Source organism: Carlito syrichta, unplaced genomic scaffold, assembly GCF_000164805.1.
Source record: "Carlito syrichta isolate Samal-C Ts95f unplaced genomic scaffold, Tarsius_syrichta-2.0.1 Scaffold126439, whole genome shotgun sequence".
Classification (NCBI taxonomy): Eukaryota; Metazoa; Chordata; class Mammalia; order Primates; family Tarsiidae; genus Carlito; species Carlito syrichta.
This window is the reverse complement of record NW_007070535.1, coordinates 651797-679571: the sequence shown is the minus strand read 5'-3', so window position 1 is coordinate 679571 and position 27775 is coordinate 651797. Positions and strand designations below refer to the sequence as shown.

Sequence of the window (27775 nt, the reverse complement as noted above, 5' to 3'; positions counted from 1 at the left end):
TTACTTTATTAAACTGTGCTCTTATTTATCTGGTCAACTCCTCAATGAAAATGCCTTTCCCTCCTCTTGGGCCAAATGAGCTTCCTGTATAACGTTTTTTCTTTCAAATATTTTCAGTAGCTGCACAACATGTTAGAACATTCCTGTGTGCAGATAAGGAGATGGTAGGTGAATAGACACAAGGAAAACTTATGTTAGCTTGCTCTTCTAACTGTCCTTTTAGCTATGTATATGTAGAGATAAAATAGACTCTATGTCCTTACATTATCAAAGTTTCAGTTATGTTCATTACAAAGTACAATGCAATATGTTTGCAAACATAAGTAAATTTAAAAAGTCAAAATAGAATTGGTACAGAACATTTTTTATATACAGATACAATTTAAAAGGCAGAATACAGTGGCTTGAAAAAGTGATTTATGGAGAAAGTGATATTTCATTTCCATAGCAACAAATATAAGCATAATTCAAGGTGTTTCTTTTGAAAGAATTAGGTGTCTTTGTCTGGCCTGATCATCCTTAAGGTTATTATTAATTAGTGAAAGTCCCTTCCCTGGAGATTACTAGCTCTTTAATGCCTCCCCTGATAGTTCACTTGAATAAATTATTTTTACTATACCAAAAAAGTTTCAGTGATTTCAGAGTGTTCCTAGCACATATATCAAAGGATGCTAATACTCCATAAAACTAAATATCATTGAGTACAATTTATCTTATTAAAATAAACACTTTCATTGCAAACAAAATCACTGTTTATGTGTCAAGCAAAATCGTCACATTGAAGTGGGCCAGTTATTATGAAATATTTTAACAATAAGCAGTGAAATCAACTATTGATAATGGTAGCAATTCTACCATTTTATAATGGTTTTTAGGTAACAGAAATATGATTCACCAAGTGACTCTACAGTAGCTATCTAGTACTAGGTTCCTTCAAATAGTGCAGAAAAGACAGAAAGAGGACAGGTTATGAAGTTATCAGTGGGCTGAAAACCAAATTCAACAACTTATTAGTTGTGCAGCATTAGACAAGTTGGTTACTTTCTTTACAAGGTCGGTTTTTTCATCAATAGATTATTAATACTTACCTATCAGCATTACTAATTAATTTAGTGAAAAATGTGTCTTAAGAGGTGCTCAATAAAGGTAGCTATTTTGTAGTAATAAAAAAATACTTGTGAACATAATTTAAATCCAGGCTTTGCTAGGTAGTCTCCATCGCAATGCAACGTATAAGTATGTAATGATTGGACATTACATAAACTTTTATAATTGCCAATCAGTTCATTAATGAGCCATCAATCAAAATAAATGGAAGCTATCGCATAGAACATGCTGTTTATGGTTCTTTTGAAATGCAAATTCTTAACAGATTGAGCAGGATGCTAGGCTTTGATTGTTGACTTACTAGTTAGATTTTAGAATTTGGAAATCTAATAAGTGTTAACCTTATGTAGATGCATGCTTTTAAAATCCCCGACTATTGGTTTTCTACATTAATTACTCCTTTACATCCTTTACATTTTTTTGCTCTAAATTTAAAGCAAGAAACAAAATATATTTTTGGAAAAATAACTTATTCTCAATTATGGTAGATAATAGGATGATACACTCCCATTTCCACCATCAACTGCTTTGACTCAAACAGCTATTTTAGAATAATCTATGGTCAAGATTTTCTGATTATTAGGACAAATATAACCTAGTCTTAAATTTATAAATAAATAAATAAGCTCTAGTCCACTAAAAGGACTTAAAAACTAATGAAAAAGGAGTCAATCCAAAATAAACCTACTGGTAGTCCGTCGTGCTGAAGAGGAGATAGAACTGTTAAGAGAGAAGGAATTCTCATCTCTGTCTCCTGATACACCTCGGCGAGGAGGAAGTATGGAGGAAGGCCTCGGGAGAGAAGAGCGCTTTTCTGGGCTCTTGGTTACTCCATCCTGATTGGGGAAAACAAAAGGACATTGGGTTCTCGTAAATTTTTATTTTAATTATATGAAGTGATTGCATTGCTCTAGGTCTTTTTCCTCCTATGTTGATAGATGAATTTCTTTTAATACATACTACTAAATTTCATATACTTATAAGCAAGCATTTCTACTTTATAGTTATAAAGTTTATATTTGCCTAGGGGTTTTATAGAAATATATTATTTTGGAGTTAGTTCTCATCATTGCTAAAGAAATACAAGCTCTAAATGACAATATAAGCAAAATAAGCTTACAAAACTGTCAGGAAATTACTAATTTTACTGAAAAACCTTCATTAGCATAATAATGCATTAATCAGAAAGAACTGATTGCAGCTTATTGCATGAACATTATTTTTAACAATGACCACTATCATATATTGTGTCTTAAGTGACAGGAACTCTTTATATTTTACATCTATTTAGGATTTTATTCTCACTACAAAATATAATGTACACATTTTAAAGCTGAGGAAACAGGTTAATGAATTTATGTAAGTTTTTCAAGATTATTGAGTTGATAGGTGTCAGAGGTAGTATTAAACACTGACATACTGAATGTTGAATTTCAGCTGTTTATTATATGCCATACAATATAATTCATCATTGTACTGTGCAACATTATATATGATATACGTCATAGAATATATTGTTTTGTTAGTATGGATTTTATATTTTACAAAGTAATCAAATAATAAATTAATAATGGGTAGTATATCTAGAAAAAGATATATTTCCTATATTTGCATAGGTAATACATTTTAATAGGTTAAATATGTCAAAATTTTAAATATGTATTTGTTTTAATTGGGTCTATTATTTATGTGTCACATGCTTTAGGATTTAAAGTCTTTGCTTTCATACATTTCCTGAATTGTGTCCTATAACCTTCTCCCAAAGTATACCACTTTCTGCACCTTTTATTAACCTGCTGCCTTACCTTGTTCCCTGATTCTGAGTATGGCAAACGGTCTGTGGAGCCTGCTGAGGTGGGATGTATAAATAAATTGTCAGAAAATGTGGCCCTTTTAGTCGTGCTAGGGCAGGCTGAGTTGTATCTTGGGGACTTTGTGCTACCCTGCAAAGCAGGAATCTTTGACAAGGTAGAATTCTAGCCATGAAAGAAAAAAAAAAAAAAGCATAAAATAAACCAAACTATGAAGTAAAAGGAAAATTTTAAAAAATGTACATATAAAAAATTAAAAGTCTTACTTTAATAAGAACACATGATAAATGGTTATAATCCATGATAGAGATGTATATTTAGGTGAGAACAAGAGATTTTTCATTGAACAACTCTTTAGCAGAAACAATTTAACAATACGAACATAAAAATGTCTGTTATATAAAAAAATGCGAAACCACTTGACTTTTTCTTAACCAGGTCTAGAACAAGTATCCATGTTATGTGTTCTCCTTTACTTCTAAATGTTGTGACTATTTATGCTTGGTACTTTGTAGAGACATAATGAATAATTGTTGAATAAATGGTGAGTGGGTGGTAGATGGCTGGGAGGATTGAAGAGGGCATAATATGCTTAGATATGGAGAAATGATCTTTGTGAAATTCTGAGACCAAAGCAAGTTTCTTTCTTTCTTTCTTTTTTTTTTTAACACAGACTAAGCCTTAAAATAGAAAGGATATTACAAATGGTGATTAGCAAAATACTTCTTTTACTGATTTAAAAGATGATGTTAAGTGGCTAAATGTTTAAAAATGATGTAGTACATAGTTCTCTCATTTAATGAGGATATAGATAAAATATTCTTTATGGATTCTATGTATATGAAGCCTAATTAAGTCATAAATCTTACAATGATACCACATTTGGAAAATATATTTCAATATCCAGTCTGCTGGCATTGTTCCTCTAATAAACACAATCTTTAAGGCATACATATAATCCATATTGTAATCATCTTAATCAAGAACTTTAATACAAGGTATATTTGAGGCCTAATCATTAAAAAAATATATATATATGTATTATATATATATATATTTTGAGTCTCACTCTGTCTCCCAGGCTGGAGTGCAGTGGCACACTCACTGCCACCCCAGCATGGAACTGCCTGGCTTTGGTGATCCTTCCGTCTCAGCCTTCCAAATAGCCAGAACTATAGGTGTGCGCTACCACACCTGGCTAATTTTAGATTTATTGTAGAGATGAAGTCTTGCCAAGTTGCCCAGGCTGGTCTTGAACCCACGGGCTCAGGCAATCCACTCGCCTCGGCCTCCCTAAGTGCTGGGATTACAGGCTGAGCCACCGAGCTTTTTTTTAAAGACTACTTTTTAAAGACTGAGAAAATTTATTTCAGATAAACTACACTTGATTTCAATGGAAAAATTGCATTTTATATATGATAAGTTAAGGAACACACACCATAGAACTAATAACATTTTAATGCACAGACTAGAGTCTGTATGATGTGTTATAAATTGCGAAAAAGAAAATCAGCCCGGAAGAGAATTCCCATAAAAATCACAAGGCTGAATTTTCAGGTGTTGAGAACCCCTGGGGAGACTGCCTGTGAGTGTAAGTGGGCTAGATGTGTGGCTTTTGGAGAAAGCTATGCTGACGTGCCATGAATCTCATGGGAGATTGTTAGAAACACAGTCAAGTATGACCAAGTCAAGGAGATTATCATCTTAAAGGAATTAGTTTGATTTAGTTATTACAAAAAGAGCAATAAAATTGAGATATTGTCTCAAGTTTTAACCTCGGTAGCCACAACAACAGAGACATAAGCATTTACAGATGGTACAAATCACTACAGATGCAGTACCTTGACTGGGAAGTATAACTTGGTCAGCACAAGTCATTTTTTAAATCGATCCTACTCACAAAAGAGTGAATTTCAGAAGTGTGACACAGAAAAGAAAATGAAAAACAAGGCAATTGGATTGCCTTTAATATAGACAACTATTAAAGCTAAAACAAACAAACAAACAAACAACAAACAAGAAAAACCCAAATGAAATGCAGGGCTAGGGATAGGTTGGGTTCACTGAATGTATTGAATATCAGAGCTAAATCAAATGAGAGTTAATCCTGGGATCTTTGAAAACTTATACAACAAGGATAAGGTACTAGTAAGAAAAAAAAGGATAATAAATAAGAAAAAAGTTAGAAAGAATGATGGACTAACTTCTTTTCTTCAGAAAGACAGGATGAGCATTTGCATTTAAGGACAAAAAGTTTGTTGTGTGTTGAAGATGTGTACGGTCTCTATCTGAAGCGTGAGCATTAAATGCTGCTTCTGTTGAGTTACTTGAAGACCAACAGACTTAAAAATTTTCTAAAGATTTTTAAAAATAGTGTTCTCTGGGGTATTTTTTTCTTGAAGGAGGAAAGCTCAAGCTTATTTGTTCTACCATTTAAATAATTAAGATAATAAACTTCTACCATTTAAATAATTAAGATAATAAGAATAACAACTGTTGCTACTTATTGAATGAATGCTATGTTCTAGGCATTATACTGTGTTGTTTCATAAAATTACTAATATAATTTTTATAACTAATTTATGATATGGGAATTTTTAACCTCCTTTACTTTTAAGAAATTAAAACACAAGAAGAAAAAGATCATATAGCTCATAGATGTTCAAAATTTAGATATTATCTGTTTCATACCCTTATTCTTTTTTTATTCTCCTGTTCTTGATCACAACTATTTCTCCATCAGAAACAGAAGGTAAAGAGACACAAATCTAGAAATTACATTGTGCTTATAGTAAATTATAATATTTACCAAAGCAATAAATAAATTTTATTTTTTGCCATATGTTCAGAAATATGTCTGAAGCATTTGTATTAAAAAAATCTTCTTTTATCAGTGTAAAACCCCTCTGATTCAAGATATCAAAGATTTGGCTGTCACTGGAAATAAATTACTATTTTTCATAATAAATAAAAGTGGAAATCTAAAATTTTATCAATTTTTAGAAATCTAAATTAAGAATCGTGATTAACATATTATGGGTGATTGCTGAGATTTACAACATCATGATAAGCTACTAACTAACATCACTCAAATTATTTGTTGTAATTTTAGGATTTCATTAGGAGTCTTTTTTTTTTTTTTTTGAGTGGGAGTCTCTGTCCACCCAAGCTAGAGTACAGTGGCACATTCACGGCCACCCCAGCGTCGACCTGCTGGGCTCCGACTATCCTTCCGCCTAAGCCTTACAAGTAGCCGGAACTACAGGTGCACGCTACTATGCCCAGATAATTTTTTTGATTTATTGTAGAGATGAGGTTTCGCCAAGTTGCCCAGGTTTTTCCTGAACCCGTGGGCTCAGGCAATCCCTTCACCTCGGCCTCCCAAAGTGCTGGGATTATAGGCTTGAGTCACCGTGCCCGGCCAGGAGTATTTTAATTTTTTCTTTCAATCATAAAAGAGTAAAAATACTTTATGCTTGGTTTTTAAAATATGTTTAATAATGTAAAAATAAAATTTATAAAAAAAGAAGTAGCAAAGATTTATTTTAAAAAAGAAGTTAAACACCAATTTATATAACCAAATGATAATATATGTCATCTTCATAATTCGGCACGTATAGAACAATATAAAAATATATAGTAATAATAATGAATAAGGACTCTTGTGTACCGCTGCAGAGTTTGTACGTAGGGAGAACCTTTATTCAGGGTAATTCGGCAATATGTTGCAAAAACTTTAAATATGGACATTTTTCCTGAAATGATAATTGCATTAGTAGAAAATTATCCTAAGGAAATGCACATAAATGTATTCATAAAGTTAGCCAAAAAAATTTCAGTATTATTAGAATAACAAAACGTATTTTAAATGTCAAATAATAGGAAATTGATAAAGTATATCATTGTAAGAAAATGAAATGCAATAATAGTCTCGAATGTTTAAAAAAATGTTTAATGACATAAAAATGTTTATTGTTTCATTAAAAATTGATAGTGTTTCCATTTTTGCTATTAAGTCTATAAATGCATAGACAAAGACAAAGATTTTACATCAAAAGAGTAACTGTAGTCATCTTCAGATTAAAACTGATTTTACTTTTTTTTTGCTTATCTATATTGCTTCATTTGGTTATATTTTTATGTTGTAACAAAAGTCATGAAAATGTATTATAAAATATGGTTAATGTTGACTATAAAGGCTTAATTTGAGTCTACAAGAGTAAATAAATCGTGCTTCTCCAGTTTTGCCAAATCGTCGTGCTACATATACATTGTATCTTAATAATAAACAGGTAGCCCAGCTGTGTCGTCACCAATTACCATCATGTGTCATTCCAGAAGACGTTAATCCATCCATGCCTGGATTCCACCGAGAGTCATTCTGGGTGAGCGAATGTTTTAAAATGACTTTTAAGAGTAAAAATCTAAATTATATAAAAAGGTATTAAGATGTTGAATTAATACTAAGAAGAACTTCAAATGAAGAATAAGGAAAACTTATTTTACTCACAGAGACTTTGTCCTTTGCCTGTTTAAATACACTGGGGGCCAGAGCTGATTCCCCACCTGCTGCTGTTAAAAAGAAAAGACACAAACAACCCCAAACTTAGAAGATAAAAACCACATCAGTGCATTTTTCAATACCTTTTGGGTATTCTGTTGTTGTCAACAGACTCATGCAAAACAGAATTTGCTTGGTTTGAGACTCAAATTTAGTAAATGAAGAAACCTAAATAACAATAACATAGCATGTGGCTCCAACTATAATGTGTGCTAATTAATGTAACCCAGTGTCTACCAAAGCACAAGTAAGCACACCAAATAAACTGCTATTGATTACCAACATACCTTCCAATGGCTAGAACATAAGAATAGATCTTTTGAAGCACAAGCTACAGGATAGCAAAAAGAATGCTGCAAAACTTAAGAAAAAGAGAGCTGATGGGTTTCTATGGTTCACATGATACAGAAGAGTGCTCACAGAGATTTTCAAACCCTCTTCTTGTTCTGGAAGCCACTGGCATCCCTAGAGATATTTTGGTATTTTACATTCCAAACTATCATGACCAGTCAACCCCTTTCCCTCTGTATCCCTTCATTTCACACTATGAATGACACATTTGCTTGATGTGAAAATGCATCACATGAGAAGGGAAGAAACATAGCTTGTCTAGGACAGAAAACACGAGAGAAATTTAAGTTCAGTAAATACAGAACATGTTCTACACATGCACTTCCTGTATGAAATTATTACCACATCTGTTACTGTTGTTTTTCTTGATGCTGTCTTTTTCTACCTCTGGTTTCAATTTTGAACTCCATTATCTAGCATATTTTTGTTGATAACTTACCTGACTTGGCTTAAATATATCTCATGGTTTAAAATAATCCTTTATGTTTTAGAAAATCATCTGTATTTGAAAATTGTGCTTGAAAAATAAAATATTCAAGCGAGTGTTTCCTTCCTTTGTAATTTTTGTTCATAAAATAGAAACGCTCAGGAAAAAATATGTATCCTTATCAGCCCTCCGAATAAGTTCCAAAAAGATTTTTTTTAATGCCATGAGCAGTTCTAACACAAAAATAATAACAGTCTACAATGTGTTTTATGCTATGTAAGACTTGCTAGTGAGATTAGTCACAGACTGTAGAACTGACTTTTTTTTAAGAAGCAGTGAAAATGATGCTTCCCTACTGGTTCTATAAAATATTTTAAATTCTTGTGACATATATAGCCTGCTTCAAACCAATGACACTTGTGTTTGGTATATGCTTTCTCCTGAAGTACTTTAATATTAGATGAGAATAAAGGAAAATTCTAGTTAGTCCAAAGCTCTTAAGTTTCATTTAAAGAATAAATAAAAATACAATTTAATTTCAGTGTGGTCAATTTAAATCAACTACATACAAATAATTTACTAAACTTTTTCACATTTTCTCTAAAACTCTACAATCCTGATGCTTTCATCTTTTCAGGTAGGTTATGGGATTTTAATGGCAAACCAAGAGATTCTGCTTGCCCAATAATTTGTCTAACTATAAGAAAAATCCCAAGTTTAATGAGGGTAAAAATCTGAGAAAATGAACTGAGATACAAGATTTAGAGTTGTCATGCTAATTCCTAATTCCAACTTGGAGATGTTCCTCATCCTAAATCTTTATCAAGGTTTGTGCATACATAAGCCTTCCATTTTCAAATCCTGCCTTTGATGTTCTTGAAGGAAAAAGCACACGATATGATTCTGATATGAAGAACATGAATACAACACACTTGGCACTTTTAGTGGTTATAACAAAACCATCAGTTACCTTGATTTTTCTCTTTCTCACAAAGGCTAATGCTGCTCTTAACCTTTAAAATCATCCCAAGATTTATATAGAGGCATTTATGATGTATTATGGAAGTAGGAATATTCCTTTCTGATTTAGCAATCTGATAACTTTGTAGACAACAAGCACATCACTTAATAAATGCTAAAATAAAATACATTGTAAATTAAGATTATCATAGTATAATTACACATACAAAATAAAAACTTTGTCCTGACATTTAGGAATAAAATTTGCATTATAGATATTGATATGGGTTTTTATTATGATTTCTAATACGCTTAATTTTTTGTTTTATCACTTTTTACAACTTCGTAAAAATATATATATATTTGAAGAAGAAAGAAATACGTAGGTAGCAAAGAAAAAATAAACTTCAGTTTATTTCTAACAGGGAAGGAGTTTTTATCTTCAAATTTGTGAATACTAAATTATATTAAAAATGTAATGGTTTGGATATAACACATTTAAGAAAATCCCAAGGACAGAAAGTCAGCTAAGAAATGGTTCAGCAGATTCGAAGCCTTACTAATTTTGGATATGAAGAATAAAATCAGATGGGATGACCAGACAATTTCATTTTCCTCCTTTTTTTTCCTACCAAAAGCAAAGTAATTTTGCAAACCGCAATTTTACCCCAGGTTTGCTTTTCATTTTCACTATCTAAATCACTATGCACTCTTAGTGGTTTTCTGTATACTCATCAACATCAGTAACAGATTTGGCATTAAAAATGTAGAAAATACGACAAATATTTATGGGTTTAAGCATGAGAGAGATAAATAAGCAAAATAATGAGAATGCATACCAAGGTTAAATTCATCGCCGTCGTCTAACCAAACACACAGAATGAAAACAGGAATCCTCAGAACGTGACACTAGAGCACAATGCCAAGATACAATCACGCACTATTATGTCTGAGCATGACAAAGAAACAGATGGTCATGACCTTTTCTGCAAGGCGGGGGTGGGGTGGGGAGGAGAATAATGATACAAGACACTTAATAGCAAAATTGTTCATGACTGCTGAGATTCTTGGAAGAAAAACAAAATGAAAAAGCTGCTACAGTAATGAGATTTAAAAAAATAAATGTCTATGTTTGCCAGTCACATTGCAGAATTGAACAGTCACCTGTGGTTTTCCGCTTAACACAGGAAAGATGAGTTGGTCTAGTATATTTGATAGCAGGTTTTAAAATGAATTTCCTGGAGGGAGAGTGGGCCTGAACTTCTGTTTTTTTAGCAAGTTCAGCCTTCTTATAAACTGCTATGAATAAGAAAACACAAAAAGCATACCATCAGGAAAAAAGAAATACTTGGAGCAAAACCAAACGAAATTTCATAAATAATCAGTTACCACTGTTAGGCAGTTCTACGAAAAAGTAATAAGGAATTACTTCAAAAACATTTTTTAAAGAAGTGATTGTTAAATGAACCTTTTTTCCTTCTCACTTCATCTCTGGAGACTGTGCTAGGTTCCTTTTTAGCTATTTTTCTTTCAGGAGTGGAAATTCTGCCTCTCCCGGTTTTAAAAGGCTTTTCTTTTCTATGTTTCTCAAGAGATGATCTCCGAGCTTCCTTCTCAGCTTTCTCCTCTTTAGGAATAGTTTCTAACTGTTCTGTCATGATGCTCCTATCATCATCTGTGGATCAGAGCAAATTATAACAACAACAACAACAACAACAACAACAACAACATTAGTAACAAATGTACAAAATCTTTTGTATATTTAACAAAATGCAATTTAAGAGAAAAAGGGACATCTAAACATATTTAATTAGGAACAAAACTCCCGGTAGGTTATTGCGTTCGAGTGGGGAGTAGAGAATTTTTAAAAATAATAATAATGCACACCTTGCGTGTCCACCCAGAGGCTGTCCGCATCCATGATGGAGTCGTCAATGGTGGTCTCATCTTTGTAATCATCATAGGTTTCTGTCTTATACTCTGAGAGTGCCACCTCTTCTCTCTCAGGGGACGCTGGTGCCTCTGGGGAGCCTTCCTTGGGTTCTGCCTGGGCTTCCGCTGCCTCTTCCATTTCAAACTCATCGCCATGAGGGGCTGGTCTCCTTTTCAGCTCAGGCTGCTCCAGGGCTGCAAAGCGCACGCTGTGGGAGCCCGACTCCCCTTCCTCGGTTGTGGTTTGCACGACGGTGATGAAGTCATCTTCAATGGTCACGATGGACTCAATCACTCCTTTGTGTTCACCTGGGCAGGTCTCCACAAATTCCTCCCGGACACCTGGTGCCCCCAGGTCAGTGATCTGAAGGGTGTCTGAGCGGAAGAGCAGCTTATCATACTCTCCTTGGGCTTCGATCTCGTCTTCGCTCTGAACCTCTGCTGGTTCAGACGCCACTGCTTCAAGCAACGGCTCTGTGACATCAGAGGGCGTGATAGATATACCCGGGGTCTCTTTACTCTCTTCCTTGGGCAGCTGGATGAATTCCATCTGGACGTCAGCTCTCTCATCTGTGGCTAAATCAGCCTCTGACACGGCAGGTGGGCATGGTATTTCCACTGACAATTTCAGGGCAATCTCATCTTGAATCAGAGATGATTCTGGAGACGTTTCCTTCTTGCCCTCATCAGCTTTCAAGGACTCCATGGTGAGGCTTTCATGCTCACCACTAGACTCATAGGACTCCTCCTTGTCTACAGCCTCCTGGTGCACCAAGTCAGGCTTAGCCACCTTCTCCTTGACTTCCATCTCACTGACTCTGAGACCTTCTTTCAAGTGGCCAGATTCAACACCCATAAATGCATCTGCCTCCTGGGACACTTTGGATGAGGGCGTCAGGTCCTGTGTAGCCTCAACTTTCAGCTCTGTTGCTTTTCCGGCATCTACATCGAGTCCCGAAGCCATCTGGCCAAAGTCACTAATTTTGACATCTAACTGACCCTGGGCAACTTTCTTGGCAGCAAAATCTAGTCCTTGTTCAGCTTTTTTGGGTGGTTCCACCTCAGTTACCTCTGGTACTGAGCTAAGACCTTTCTCTGATTCCTCAGAGGATGCCAAAGCTTGCTCACAGGTTACTCCTATTCCAAACGTTTCCACTTTATCACCATCCTCTTCTGTTTTCTTGACATGTTCTTTTAAGTCAGCATGTTCTTCACTCTTTTCTAATACAGTATCCAGCCTATCATTAGCTTTCCTCTCTTCAAACTCCCTTCCCAGTCCCGATTTATCACCAGAGATACGCAGGGATGTTTCTTTCTCACTACTGAACTCATCTTTGACTCTTCCAGCCGCTGCTAGCTTTACTTCAATCAATGACAGGTCTGTGGCCAAATCTCTTCGAATTTTGTCATCAGTGCCTTCATAAAAGGAACCACTCTCCTCTGATAAATTCTCACTGTCTTGAACAGGCGATGGCAATGGGACCGTGTATTTGTTGAATACACAGTAGCCCAGGTCTTCCAGCTGACTGTCCGTTTTCACTATGACGTGGTTTTCGTCTGTTACAGGGGGCAAGCCAGTACTACTCTCCTCAACCACAGTCTCTGATGGGACCGATTTCCTCCTGGCAACCTCAGCATCTGCACTCACAGAAGCTAATCTTGACCTTGTGCCTGCCAGGTCGAGCATTTCAGGCAGGTCAGGAGCCATGACAGTACCGTTTTTGTAAAAATCTTTGGCTAGGAAAGGTGACTCACATGATGCCTCCACTTGAGTGTTTTCTTCTCTAGTGGCTTTTTCTTTCTCTATCTGTTCTTCCTCTTGGTTTTCTGTTGGGAAGCAAGGGACTTTCTCCAGTGCAGGTGTGGTGGCTGGAAGGTAGTCATCCCCTTCATCCATACTTCCACTAGTGTTGGTTAAAATATCCGAAGCCAGAGGAGAGAGATCATGTCCCCGGCCAAAGTTAAATCCAAGGGCTATGGAATCTAGGCAAGACATGGGCAAATTGATCGACATGCTTCTTTGTTCTATTGCAGACCTCCCGCCAAGTCCTAAACTCCTGCTAAGTGTCAAATCGTCCTTGTTCTTGCTGTGGAGATCTCTTTTCTCCCCATACACTTTTGGGTCAATAGTGAACATTCTTTCTTGAGGAGAACTGGGTTCTTCAGGCAAATCAGATGGGTAACTCTGTGCAAGAGTGCTGTATCCTGCTTCTTGTGCTGGAGCACTGGGCTGGGACTCTTTTTCGGCTTGAAATCCCGTGTCGCCATTTTTATGCATGGGAGATATGGCTTCAACAGACTCATGGGCACTTTCTCTAGTGTCACTCAGTTCGTAGTAATCACTGCCTGGCTCAATGCTCTTTGTTATTTCTTCTTTCAAGGCAGATGTTTCAAAGTACTTGGACATACCTGACTTATCTTCATAAAACGGCATGTCAAGCTCCACTGATGCTGTAGCCCCAACTCCTTCAACCTTACTATCTTTGTCAGCGACTTTTGCTTCAAAAACTTCCTGGGTTGCACTCTTTTCACTTGGTGTAGCTGGTTCAGCCATGACCTTGTCTGCTGCCTTAGAGGTCATGACTGAATCTGTAACTGCTTGCTCTAAACTCACAGGAAATGGGTCCTGTTTGAGCATATTTGTGGCAGAGTCCTGGCCCTTCTGTTCATCTTTAGAGAAAACGTGCTCTGTGGAGGTCTGAATGATGCCTGTTTCTTCATCTGCCAATATTAGTGGTCTACTCTCTTTTGGCACAGCTTCTTTTTCAGAAATAGCCATTTTCTCTTCAAGCTTCAGTTGAGGCTCCTTTTCAGTGAGTACGGGTTCCTGTCCACTGGGGCTGAAGGTATCTTTTTTCTGCACATTCTCTTGATGTATGCCCCCCTTTTCTTTCTCTAGTACTTTTTCCATCACACATTCCTCCATAACTGGAATGTGAGCATCTTTGGGTAAGGTAATTGCCTCTGAGGCTGGTGCTTCTGCCATTTTGTCAGGCTTATCCCTATGGGGCTCTTCAATTTTAGAACTATCTTTGGCAGTAGCTGGGCCACTGGTTTCTTGCAGAAATTGGCTGTCATCTGGCTGTAAGAAAGCAGGGGCAAAGGGGGATGTTTCTGGAACTATTTCATGCTTCAAGACATCTAAAGGAAGAGTGAAGCTTCCGCCTTGGAATGGACTTGGCATGGGAGAATCAAATTGTTTTCCTTCCCATTTGGGGATATCATCAAATACGTCTTTTTCTCTCATGGGTGTCAGGGGACCAGGAGATATCGGAGCAGCTAAACCCCACTCATCCTTTTTGGTCTCCATTGGCATTTCAATGAACCAGTCCTTTTGTTCTTTTGGAGTCGGAGGCACTGAAGGGAGGTCAATGCCAGGTACTACTAGGCTTGGTTCTATCTTCTGTTTCGTATCTTCCAGGCTGGAAACAAGTGTGTGCCCAAACAAAGTGGGAAATGCTTTTTCTTCTTCTGGGCCTTGCATGTCCTTTTTGTCAGCATATGTTTGAGTTGTCTCTGGTTGAGAAACTAAGGCAGCATGTTTAAGGTCTTCGCCAGGCTTACTTTGCTTCTCTGACTCCTTTTCCTTCTTGTCTAAAGGCTCAGTCGTAGAGGCAGTCAATTCCTGCTGATCCTGGAACTCCATCTTCGAGGCTGTAAGTAAATCTGAAGTAATTGGGTTGATTTTTAAATAAATAGTAGGCAACAGCTTTCAGGCAAGAAGCTTAAAGTTATATTTTGAAATGAGAAATGAATGGTAGGGTAAAAAGAAAAACTATGGAACATGCAAGCATGCTACCCATTTAAAATCAATACGAAAATGTCAGGACTGAGATATGCATGTACCATTAGTCAAATGAACTCTGGTTGTCAATCAATGTGTATAGGAATTATAAGAAGAGTAGCCTGCTGGACACTCTTTAGCCCTTATTTGTTTGTTTGGTCTCTCCCAAATGTGATGTGATGTGCATTATAAGAGAAAAAAAGCATGTGATTTCTATACATCAAAGTTATAAATCAATCAATACTGATTAAGTAGCTAAGTTAGGGTTCAAATGAATACATGCTAAGGACTACATATAAATAAGAATTTATTTCTACTGAAGCTTTTTTCATTGATTTTATCATTTAAAAATGAATTTGCAGGCTATATGCAGAAGGCCAAGTAATTCATAATGATAACAGTTTTAGCCAACTTGATCAAGAAATGCCAGACCCGATTTTGAGGAATCCAAAGGCAAATGGCATAATTTTTTAGAATTTATCTGAAGTTAAATTTCAAAAATATATGTAAATATTTGGCATCAGTTTTATCTGATATGACCTAAGAACTGACAAGCCGATGACAGACAAAGTCTCTATGACAGATATAAGACAATCTGAAGTATACTACTGATAGTGAGAAGTCATGCGAGTAACAAAATTTTCAAAACAGTCAACTACTGAGGTAATTTTCTCCCTGTAACATGACTAACTGGTGAGGCTCTGACCAGCACTGGTATCAGAGATGCTTCGCAGAAATTAAATGACACATTTTTACTTTTATTTATTCACCAATCCAAAGGCTTTAGAGTCCACTTGTGTTTTAAGGTCAAGAGTGTTTCACTGTGGTCATGAGAGCTAAATGTAGGTATCTGGAAACTACTTGGGGGGAAAATAATAAAATTCAACCATCTCTCAAAGAGCAAGTGTATGGATCCATCATTACCTTGTATACTTGTGTGTCCTGTTGTAACAATGGAAAAAATAGTTTATGAACTTCCAGGAAAGCTTAGATGAGTGAAAAATCAAGGAATATGAGGATGACCAAAGGGGTTGGCTGCCATGGAGAGAAATGATATGAGAAGCATCAGCGGGAGCTCTTAAGAAAACCAAACCAGTATTCATTGAAACACAAAAATATAGCACATTGCTGTTGCAAACAAAAACGATTCTACCACTTAAGCCTCTATGTGCCAAAACCCAACTGTACGATTTAAAACAAAAGCATATGAGTTGCTGTCCCAAAAATAAAAACAAAAATATACATGTATTAGCAATGTGACTGGCAAACATTTGAGATGAGGGGGCGGGTAAAAAACAAAAAAGCTCACATAGCGTCATCAGCCTGGCTGCAAAGCGTATTGTATCATGGCAAAGGAAAACCAGGAATTAGCTGCAGCAATGGAAAACCAAGCTGCCACACAGCATCTGCGCAAGCCACACTCTCTGCTCATTAAGCCTACGACAGTGGTCTTGTTAACATGAGAAGACCGAGCGATGAAACAGCGTTGGAAAGGCATCGGGTCTGTAAGCCGCTGGAGAGATCATTGGCAACAAAACACATGCAGATCCTGAGAAAGACACACCTTCCCCAGCAGAGGAAGGGGTTTTTACTTCTGGAGACACCTCCTGGACCTCTTTTACACTTTCCTCCTGTGGGGCCCCTGCTGGGGCACTCTCTTCGGGAACTATTTGGGCCTGGGCGCTAGACTCCACTTGGCCCTCACTGAGGCCCTTGGGTTGGTCTGAGGACTTAGCAGCCCCATGCTCTTTTCCAGGAAGAGCGGCTGGTTTCTCTTCCTCAGCCATCCGACTCTCTAGTGTTTCTTCTTCTTAGGGATGGAAAAGATGTTGACATCATGACCACAGAACAACACATGAAACACCAGAAATATTATTCAAGGAACACTTTCAGCTCCGTTAGAATGACCTCACGAAGACCTCGGGGGTTTTTTATGTACCATTTCGGTGTACAAATTCATATGCTAATACAATGTACATTATTCCCTGGTTGAAAAGCTGTGATGTATAATCTGCTAATAGTGATGACTTTAAAGTCTCATTAAAAGGCTTCTTATTTTAAAATTTGAGAGCTGAAAGGGTTTTATTGATTGATTACTCTTAGTGAAAATAACAGTAAGTTGCACGCATGTAGAAAGCTTGCTGGGAAAAAAGAGATGGTAATACTGGATAACAGATGGTTGTGAAAACATGAATGTATTGATGTGCTAAAGGAAAAAAAAGCATTTAAATTTGTTAGGTATGAGCTGTTTTCTCCAATGTAGGAAGTCCCTACATAAGAATTCCTGATTGCTTTATTTAAAATTTGGAAAATTCGCTAAATAAACCTTTGTGGGGGGGTCTTGCCTCAGAAATAATACCCGATCAACCTACCTTAAAAATGCTTTATCACAAAGTCCATCAAAACTATTTTAAAGTATACCTTATTTCATATTTCTATGGTAAAGGACTACCTAAGTCAACTTATGTTACCTTCATTGCATTATATGACATGAGAGAAAATGAAAATTTTCAAGGAATTGAGTAAAATACTTTGAAAGACAAGGTCAAGGTAAATTTAAATCTATTTACAAAAGTCTACCACTGGGACACAACTGTTACCAGATCGTTCAACTCTCTGAAATAGTACTGTATATCCTGTATTCTCTTTGATACTAAGGAAGAAAATGTGCATATTAGCAATAAAGTCTTATTTCTGCAATTCAAAAAAAAGTCAAGAAAACATATTTGTCATCCATACTGCCAAAATACCCTCCCAAAAGATGTGTATCACACGGAAAAATGCTAACGTTTAAGCTATAAAAAACAAACTTACGAAGTATATGAATTATCATGTTCATTTATTTCCTATTTATACATCAAGTGCCTGTAAAGTAAATAAACCCCATTTTATTGCTTAACAAATTAGAGAGAAACATGTAAATCATCTTATAGTTTTTTTGTTTTTTTTTTGAGTTGAAGTCTCACTCTGTCGCCCAGACTGGAGTGCAGTGGCATGCTCCCAGCCACCTCAGCCTCGACCTGCTGGGCTCTGGCGATCCTTCCGCCTCGGCCTTCCAAGTAGCTGGAACTACAGGTGCGTGCTACCATGCCCAGTTAATTTTTTGATTTATTACAGAGATGAGGTCTTGCCAAGTTGCCCAGGCGGGTCTTGAACCCCTGGGCTCAGGCAATCCACTCCCCTCAGCCTCCCAAGGCGAGGGATTATAGGCTGAGCCACCGAGTCCGGCTTATAGTTTTTTAAATGGAAGACTCTTATGAAACAATTATACATCATTTAAGTGTCCCAGAGGGAAAGACAACAGATAGAAAGGAAAGGAATTTTCTTTTCTAAGAAATATTAACACTCTCAGGGAGGAAAAAAAGAGCAAGCACGACTTCATTAAACTCCTTACATTTACCAGTTTTATTTTTGTAATTTAATTATGTAATTTGCATTTTAAAAATCCAGATTCTAACTTATCTTAAGAAAAATTTCATAATATCAAAGATTTTGATTAAAGTTAAAAGAATTCTATGTAGCTGTTAAAGAATTCTATGTAGCTGTTTTACTAATGTCTTTTTTTTTTTTTTTGAGTCAGAGTTTCACTCTGTTGCCCAGGCTGGAGCACAGTGGTACACTCACCGCCACCCCAGAGCTGACCTTCTGGGCTCCAGTGATCCGTCTACCTCAGTCTTCCAAGTAGCTGGAACTATAGGTGAGTGCTATCATGCCTGGCTAACTTTTTATTTTGTTGTAGAGATGAGGTCTAGCCAAGTTGCCTGAACTGGTCTCGAACTCGCAGACCCAGGCAATCCACTTGCTTTGGCCTCCCAAAGTGCTGGGATTACAGGCTGAGCCACCGAGCCCAGCCACTAATGTCATCTTAGTGGATGAAGTCTAAGTTAATTTACGTTTCCAAAAACACATGTAACTTTGTAGCTTTCCATTTTCTCATTTTGCACAACTTAAGCTTATTTCCATGATAACTATTCCTTACTCAAGCATTCACATATTTTAAAAATTGTTTTAAGTTTTTAGACTATTAGAAAAACTTAACTTTCACTTAATATCGGTTGCAGTTCTTTATTAGAGTGCCCGAGTCACTGGTGTGTTTCCTTTTTCAAAAGGGCCCTTCAAATATCTGCTTTCACAGTAAATACTGTCCACTATGAAAATAAACTCTTCACCTAAGCAAACATATGTTTAGCTGTACTTTTTTTTTTCCTTTACAAACTCCCTACTTAAAATGAGACCAATTGTAGCCATGACCTACTTATTTCATCCTCATGATAGTCAATTATAACTAGAGTCTGCCAGCTTTGTGAGGTTGGAATGACAGGCTTTGAATCATCCCCTTCACCTTAGCCCAGGTCTTCTGATGGGAGCCAAGATCCAGGCTCCTGGAGAAGCCTCTGTAGTTTCTGCGGAAGATTAAGCGACGTGGGGGAACAAATTCTTTCAATATACTTATTCTGTTCTAAACAGACTCATCAATCTTTCTCTTTTAAAGAGCTAGCCTGTTCACATATGCCTAAAAAGATGGCCAAATTCTGTTTAACGCTGGCCCTAAGTAATATTATGTATCCCAAGGGAAAAAAGAAAATTCAGGGTCGTTCTCTTGGGCTTGGTAAGAACATGTTCTTCCCCAATGTATTTATTGGCAGGGGAAAGAAAGAAGTCATCCTTTAATCAAACTTTTCCTGCTCCCTCCCCCTTCGCTTCCTGCTCAGAAGCAATGGTACATACAAAGGAAGGGTTCACCTGCCGTAAAGTTTATTTGATAGAAATCGTTGAGGCGTTTGGATGGATGCAACTTATGCAGGGACTTCACTTTTGTGTGGAGAAAACAGGCTCCTGTCCCTCCCACCCCACAGGAAGGCACACTTAGCGTGAGGCAGGCGGTCAAAGCTGCAGGCTGAGGAGGAGAGCCAAAGGGGCTCATGCTTAGTTCACCTTTCTCCCGGCCTAAGTGGGCCTCTGTGCTCTGCGCTGGGACACCAGGGGGCACACTAGGGGCAGTCCATTCTGAGCTGAACAAGGGATGCTCATAGTACTCCTCATCGGAATGGAAAGGGTCATCGTCAGGCACAGACACCGAGATGGAGGGGGCTAGGAGTCTACGCCTCTCCCCGCTGGTGGCAGGTTCGTGGCTGGGGAACCCGTGTAGAGGACCCACTTGATCCCGAGCCCCTTCATCTACAAACAGACACACAGGAAGACACTGCAGGGAGAACTGGACAAGACAGACACAAGATCAGACGGACAAGACAGACGCCACCACAAGGACACAGAAGGCCACAGCAGTGCAGTGGGAGGGAGAGGCAAGGCCAAGCCAGCGGGCGAAGGATGGGAGGACGTGAAGGTTTCATGCTTCAATAGCCGCAGAACTGTAACTATCCCTTAAGCAACTTTGCCATTGATCTAAGTGAACGGACAGCCCTGCTGTAAAAGAAAAACCATCCCATCTATACATCCCTCTCAAACAAGTCAGAATATTCAAGGAAACGTAGGGATAGAAACAAAGCATTACAAAACCAATGCATTCTTTGAAAGAAATTCTTTCATGAAGATTCGTTCTTCTCACGCTTATATCAATAAATTGATAAGTTAAAAAAAGAAGAAAGTTGTCATGCCTGTATGATTATGGAGGAAAACAGCCCTGTTTGAAACATAACCTTGAGATAGGATGCACAAATAGTTAGTGTTTTGGTTCATTTAATTTTTAGTGAAAGACTTAACCAGAAAGTAACTTGTAATTTCAGTCCTGTTGAGAAAAATCTACAATGTGTCATTTCTCTTTCCTGCCTTGATGACCAGTCAGCAGAGCTCTTTCCTAGGATGCTACAGCTAACACAGAACCCATGGCATGATTTTAAACACTGGCTCTCATGGGCTTGACTGTGGAAGTGTATTGCTTTAAGAAAGCCTCTAATATGATAAACTTGTTTGGAATGTTTTGCTTCTATTCTGCAAGCTTGATAGAGACATGGTTAGCTGAGAATTACTACAGAGTTGGCTTCAGATTCATCAAGATTTTATTCCATGTATTTTCATTTATACCACTGGCTCTTGGCTATTTTTATGTTTCAGACCTCTTATGGCATATTTCTTATTGAAATGCTAAAGTAACTACTCTCATTTCTGTTCTTTCTGGCATCCTGGCTTGGAAATCTGAATTATTTAAATGTACTTCCTTAAATATATAGCTATAGATCAGTCTGCTTAGCATTTAGATTCTTGTATAATTCAATGAGCATTTGGCTTTGAGGTGGTGCTGACACTATACCTCAGGTCTATGTGGCAGTCACTAAGTTTAATAACCAGTATTTATTTACTTACATGAGAAATCAGTTTAATTTGAAAATGTACTGTATCTTTAAGACTGTAACTTATTTTCAGCAACCAAGTGCCGACAACTAGAAATAAGTCTGAAGTCATAAGGATACTAAAATACCATTTTGTAAAGAGAATAGATTTAATCTCTTAAACACATTATTTACTGATTGTTCCATGGAAGCTGTTTCTGGATGGATGCTCAGAACTTGCTCAGCCACGATGCTTGTTATATTATGGGATAGCAGAAGCCTAAAATAACGTTTGATATTCTTAGTTCAACTCAGCACGATTTTGCAGCCGAGCAGATAATTGTCCAAGATCTGGCCTACAACACCGACCGAATCATAGCCCTGGGATTGTCACATGTCCCAGTCATTCATATTTCCCCCAGTGGCTCTCTGAGGCTGTAAATTCCCCATGTATGCAAGTTACTTCTGAAATTTCTAATATGATCAGTGAGTTGCACGCACCATCAATAAATAAAAATGGGATATGCGGTCTCTGCTTTTCAACATTTATTTTTGGGGAAATAGAGAAGACTGCAGTATAAAACTGCAGAATTTAAAGTTGAGGGTCAAGGCAATACTCATTGAATATTTTAACCCTTTGAAGATTTTGGCCTCTTCTTTCTTGCTGTCATTGCTCTTTTTGAAAGTGCCAAAATTCAAAAACAGCCCAGAGCGTTGTTTCAGATGTATAACGTTTTTTTAAAATGGTATTTTCTATTCTGAAAACTTTCACTCTGATCAGAGAACAACACAAAAAATAAAAAACTTTAAGAGCTCCAGTGGAAAAATAGCTTTTCTGTTGTATGCGTCTGGCTCTGGGCCAAGGCAACTTCAAAAAAGAGTGTCTGGCAAAAGCTAGTCCCCTCTTGGTACTATAAGCTGTATGCACTCCAAGTCTCTGTTTGAGATTTGTGAGCCTAAAGTCCGTTAATGTTACAAGCTCCAGAGATATGCCAGGAAAGCTGAGCACAGAGGGGACAAAGACTAGCTACACCCAAACAGGGCACTCAATTCCAATGACGATGACATCATGTCCTAGTTTGTCATGGAGTTGTGTATGGCAGGTGCTTTTGTATCACATTCCCTGGAGATGGGACGTGTTATCATTTTAAATAAATACATTATAAATACATGAAATATTTATTTGGGAGTCATTTTTTAAAAAGGAAATGAGTACAGTAGCTTGTGACAAAGAACTCTCATTTGAAGATAATTTACCTCCATAGTCTTATGGTAAGAATCTTGTTAAGAGACAGCGTCTTTAGGAATGTAATGCAATTGTGGTTGCTTAATTTTGATTTGGACTTAAATTCTGGATAAGCCACTTATCCAGACATAAGCCATGACAATTCTGGCAAAAACGTGGAGATGAATATCTATCTCTTGGGTTGCTAGGAGTAAATGAGAAGATATCTGTGAAAATGCCAAGTGCAATGTTTGACTTCATACATGTAAGCATCTGCCTTCAGTGAACTCACACAAGTTGTCAGGTACCTCTGTCCTTTCCTTTCATTTGACACCTCAAAGTTGGAGTTGAGAGATTCATGAAAAATTGAAGTCATTTCATAACAGTTAGCTTGGCTGCTTAAGGTCAGGACTGAACTTTTACTATAAGTAGGCACAGTTTTGAGGACTCTTTTCTTGCCAAGAAAAGATGCTATTTCATTTAATAATGTCATCTATTGAAGGACAGGGCAACCCTATGAACCCTGATTTTTACACAGATCTTTTGTTCAACATAATTTTCAAAAACAAAGCTTACCTGGTTTCAGTGGAGGAATAAACTTCCCCCAGTTTGCTTTCATTTATTTATTTTTTTTAAAGCATTTGAAAGTTGGCTTTCAGTTACAGGAAGGCGTGCCACGAAAAACCCAGGCTTGGTATGTCAGCCCCCTTTGGAGACCACATCTGGTGGCATGTCAGTGACTCAGTGATTTTTGCTTGTGTCATCACAGTGTATGACTGACAGCCACTGGGCCAGCTCACGGTGTTCTCCGCCATTTCCAAGCCCTTTCTACTCTGCCAGCTTTTGACTGAGGACTCCTCTGTTTGCTGATTTTAATGAGGCCCAGAACGATAAGGAGAAAAAACTGCTTTCAGATTAGCAATTATTATGTCACCACACACCAATGACACAGAAAGACGCCATCTTAGAATTCGAGAGCAAACCTAAAAGGACAGAAGGAATTCTGTTTCTGTGTTCAGATGAGTCCACTGTACTTGCACAGGCTTCCAAATTCTAACTGCTCAGTCCAAATGACAACCATTATGGTTAGGCCAAAAAGAAAAGTGAGGTTAATTTGAAAATATCATAACTAGTATGGTGTTGGTTTACCGTACAGTGGTTTTCTTTCTAACTGCGCAACTTTAACTTTTTCATCAAAATCTCTTCTAGATGTTTCCCAGAATGTTCTGAGAATTATTAATGTTGCATGAATTACAATAAGTGAATATTCATAAACAATAGTAATTAACATCTTAAATTCTTTTTAGTGGAAATTTTCATGCTTCCCCTTTGGGAAAGAACAGATTTTAAAATGTTTGACAATTAATAAAAGAAAGTGTATTCTCAAAATCACTGAATTACTCAATTTAATACAAGAGCTCTCTTCCACTTGTATACAAGGATCAGACTGCAGCAGTCACTGAACCCTTAAATTAAAGTTGCTTTGACAGTGTGTCAAGGAAGGTAAATAATCTCCTAGACCCTAGACAAGACAAAGAAACCCATCTGCTCCCTTTCTACCTGACTTGCTATAAGCAATACCCTGATAGAATTTGGGCTGGGTCTTTACAAACTGCGTGGGTTGAAAAACTGAACAGCTCAATCCTGTCTTGTGCCATGTCACTAGTTTATTTTGCAACAAAACTAAACCTTAAAAATAATATTTGCTGTACATTTAACTGTAGTTTAAAATAAAAGAGAGATAGTAGTTTGATTGTCTAGACCACATATCTTTCTATATTTAAGGTGAGAACATTATCTGGTATTTAAATTAAATAGATAGATCTTACAAAATATAAACATATTTTTCATAAACTCAACACTGGTTATTCTTTTAAAAGTAATTCATCAGGGCTTCATATAGTTTAATACCACTAAACATTTAAAAATACAAGTTTGGTTTGAAAATAACAGAATTACTTTTTATAAGAGTTTAGTGGGCATTTTCCCTGAAGATACTGAAGTAGCTTGAAGAAAGCAATTCTAAAATGTAAGGGGACCGTTATAAAGGTGACACCTGAGTTACCAAAATGTGATAGTGAGTTTACATTTCACTGATTTATATTTTCATTGTACTCGTTATATTGCCCTCCAGGAAATATGCTGGGTGACTTTTCAGACAGATGGGAGAACTCTGCATCTTCCCTTTCTGCTCCAACTCTCATATAGAGTAAGAGGAAATGACTTGGCCTCAAACAGACTTCTGGAGTAGGCCAACTCTATCAACATCACATCCCTCTCTGGGTTAAGAGGATTCACTGACACTTGAAAGGCTTTAAGTAGGAGCTTAAAAACATTTTCAAGGACCCAAGGGAGATACAACTATCATGTCAGGCTTCCCACTGCACTCAGAGTGAAGTACAGGCCACTGACCCCCTCTGGCCACTGCTTCTTCTCACTCTATTCTCTCTCTCTACCCATGAGACACAGACCAGACCCCATTTAGTTCATCTTCTTGCCCATCTGTGAGTCATTGTACACCTCTTCCCTTCCCCTTTGCTTGACCAACAGTTTCCTCATACTTCTGGTCTCGGCTCCATAACCATCCCATCACCATTCAATAAAACAAGGTTTTCCTTGTTGTTCTATAGCTCTCTATTCTTTTCCTTCTTAGTGCTAATCCAACTTGAAATTATTTGTAAGCTTATTTATCAGATTCCTGTTCTCAACCAGACAGGAGTGCTCCTTAAAAGCAGGGATCATGTCTGTTTTCTTAACCAGTATGTAAATTTGAAGAGTGCCTAGAACATTGTAGGTGTTTAACAAACAAGGGCCAAGTGAATGGATAAATATAAAGCCAAAAAGAATATTTCAAGGTTTTAAATTTAAGAATATGATCACATTTAAAGGGGATTAAATAATGATTAGTGGCTATTATGCACTGATTATTGTTCCCAAACTTTCTTATACTCCTTAGAATAGTTTAGTTTGTTGAACATTATTTCAGGCAATAAATTAGAAAAAAACAAGTCTCAATTTAAGAAAGAAAAACTTTGCTAAAGAGAGTTTAGGTTTATAAATCTGTGACAAAAACAAATTATATTAGAGTTGATGACATATGGTTTCGTAATTTAAAATTTTTCTAGTTAGGAAATCAAAGAATATTTTTAATGAGCTTATTTACAAAGTCTGAAAAGATGAGTCTTTTGCGATAAACGTTATTCAGTTTTTAATACAGTAAAATGATTTCTAAAGAGACAATGAAAGGAAAAATAGAAGAAGAAATGAATAAAATAGAAAAGTCTTAAAATTCTGGCTTTAGTATATGAAAACAAAGTTATATTGAAACAATAATTGAGCTGTAGCTCTTCTCTGCCTTTTCCTGTAACTCTCAAATAATACCCAAAAGTTAACTGGCATAAGTCAAAGAACCAGTGAAGGCTTGGTTTCCTTTTAGATAGCGCCTTTCATCTCAGATTCTGAATGAATGTTCTTCAAAGGCATCCCTCTGTTTCATCAACAAGAACTGAAAAGCTGACATGACATTCCATGTTGAGTAAGTATATAAACGGATTCATGGACAATAACAGGTTTCAGCAGGAAATAAGCCATGATCTCAGCTTCCAGTTCACTGCTCTCAGTATCAGATTCATTCATTAACTTCTTAATTTATTCAATAATATTTATTGAACTTGTTATGGATCAGCCCTTGGGGAAGGTCTTAGCAGTATAATAAGTGAACAAAACAAAACAGAGATGATTCCTGACATTTTCATAAGGAAATGTTGATTTCATCAATAAATCTAACTATTACTATTATAGAGATTACATGTTTCATTTTTATTTTCATTCAGTCACAACAGTGGTCCCCAACCTTTTTGGTATCAGGGACTAGTTTCACAGAAGATAATTTTTCCACGGATGGACGGAGAGGAGTGGGGATTGGGGTGGGGGGAAGAGGGAGGTCTTAGATTCTCATAAGGGGCACTCAACCTACAGCCCTTGCACGGGCAGTTCACAACAGGGTTTGTGCTCCTATGACAATCTGATGCCCTGCTGATCTGATGCCCAGAGCCCACTTCCTGCTGTGAGGACCACTGACTTACAAGATAGGATTGTATCTTTCCCATAAAAGCACTCTACCTTAAGTGAATGGGTTCCCTATAGTTATTTTAGCAACCAACCACTCAGTTATCTTCTTTTTTAAGGTATAGCTCTTCTTTTTTATTTACTACATTCCTCTACTTCTGATTTTATGTAGATAGGTGATTGCTTACGTAAGGTCTTTGTTTCTTCTTGAATGTTTGAAATGGCTCAAAAGGTGGGTCAGCTAAAACCAAGACAGAAGTCCGATGCCTATGGATTGAAGTTTATTATTTAGACCCTCCCCTCTTTTTTCCCCCAGACAAACCCTGAAAAGTCCAATAGGTCTTACCTTCCTCCCCTGTGACAATCTGTTCTGAGGCTGGCGATGGGGGTGGAGAAGGAGGCAGATTAGCTGTTTCTTCAGCTGCTAAAGATCAAACAGTAGAAAAAGGAGATGCAATAATTAATCCTCTTAGGCGGGCAGATGTATAGGCAGTTCTGTCGTTTGTAAAAAGGCCTCTCTATAAAATTCAGGGAAAGATTCAATAGTAAACTGCATTTGACTTATTTTTAGGTTCATTATCCGATTCATATATTTTTGAGAATTTAAAAAACAAGACAAGCATTTAGTAACTTAAAAAAAATTCATTTGTCTTCTTTCTAAAATAGATAAGAGATGCCTGCTAAAATTCTATCATTAATGTATCTACTTGTCCAGTTAGAAAAATATTGCATTTTGGCTCTAATTTATGATATGAAAACACACAGGCAGGCATTTTAGTTTAGATTCAGCTAGACTGAAAAAAAAAAAAAAAGGAGCCCTCTCTCTATTGTTCAACTGCTTGATCTGGAAACAAATGTTACCTTGATCATTCGTAGTTACTTTGAGGACATATTTTTTTAGACAATGTTTTGTCCACTGAGTCTAATGTTGAAACCCTTTTTCTATATATATTCACAGGAAAGAAAATGAAGCGTCTATGGCCTGAGGCAACTGTCAGAAAGAACCATGTACTAGCATAAGCTGAGGAACTTTCTGGTTTTAGTATTACATATGAAAAACCAGAGAAAAAAGAATATTAAAAATGCAATTCATTGTGACTGTATATGAAAAATGAGAAAGTGATAAAGCTTTGGCTCTTCCATCATGAGACTAAAATATCAGGGCCAGGAATTTTTTTTTCCTTCAAATACTGTCCTATTTACTACATGATAGGGGAATGTTACTCAAATAAACAATGTAAAACATTCTACTTTAATATCTT

The 27775-nt window shown here is 36.9% G+C and overlaps 1 protein-coding gene across 4 annotated transcripts in view; it reads right to left on the bottom strand.

Annotated features, from left to right (window-relative positions):
* Positions 1–27775, bottom strand: part of MAP2 (microtubule associated protein 2) — a 162999-nt gene that overhangs the window by 21344 nt on the left and 113880 nt on the right. Inside the window, exons 6-12 of one of the 4 annotated variants that reach the window (XM_021707815.1) lie at positions 26860–26937; positions 16498–16743; positions 11105–14815; positions 10686–10892; positions 10382–10516; positions 7429–7490; positions 1796–1943 (exon numbers count right to left, since the gene is read on the bottom strand). In XM_021707815.1, coding sequence (XP_021563490.1) covers positions 1796–1943; positions 7429–7490; positions 10382–10516; positions 10686–10892; positions 11105–14815; positions 16498–16743; positions 26860–26937 — 4587 coding nt within the window. The remainder of the gene's footprint in view (positions 1–1795; positions 1944–7428; positions 7491–10381; positions 10517–10685; positions 10893–11104; positions 14816–16497; positions 16744–26859; positions 26938–27775) is intronic. The other 3 variants (XM_021707813.1, XM_021707814.1, XM_021707816.1) reach the window with 3 other exon arrangements.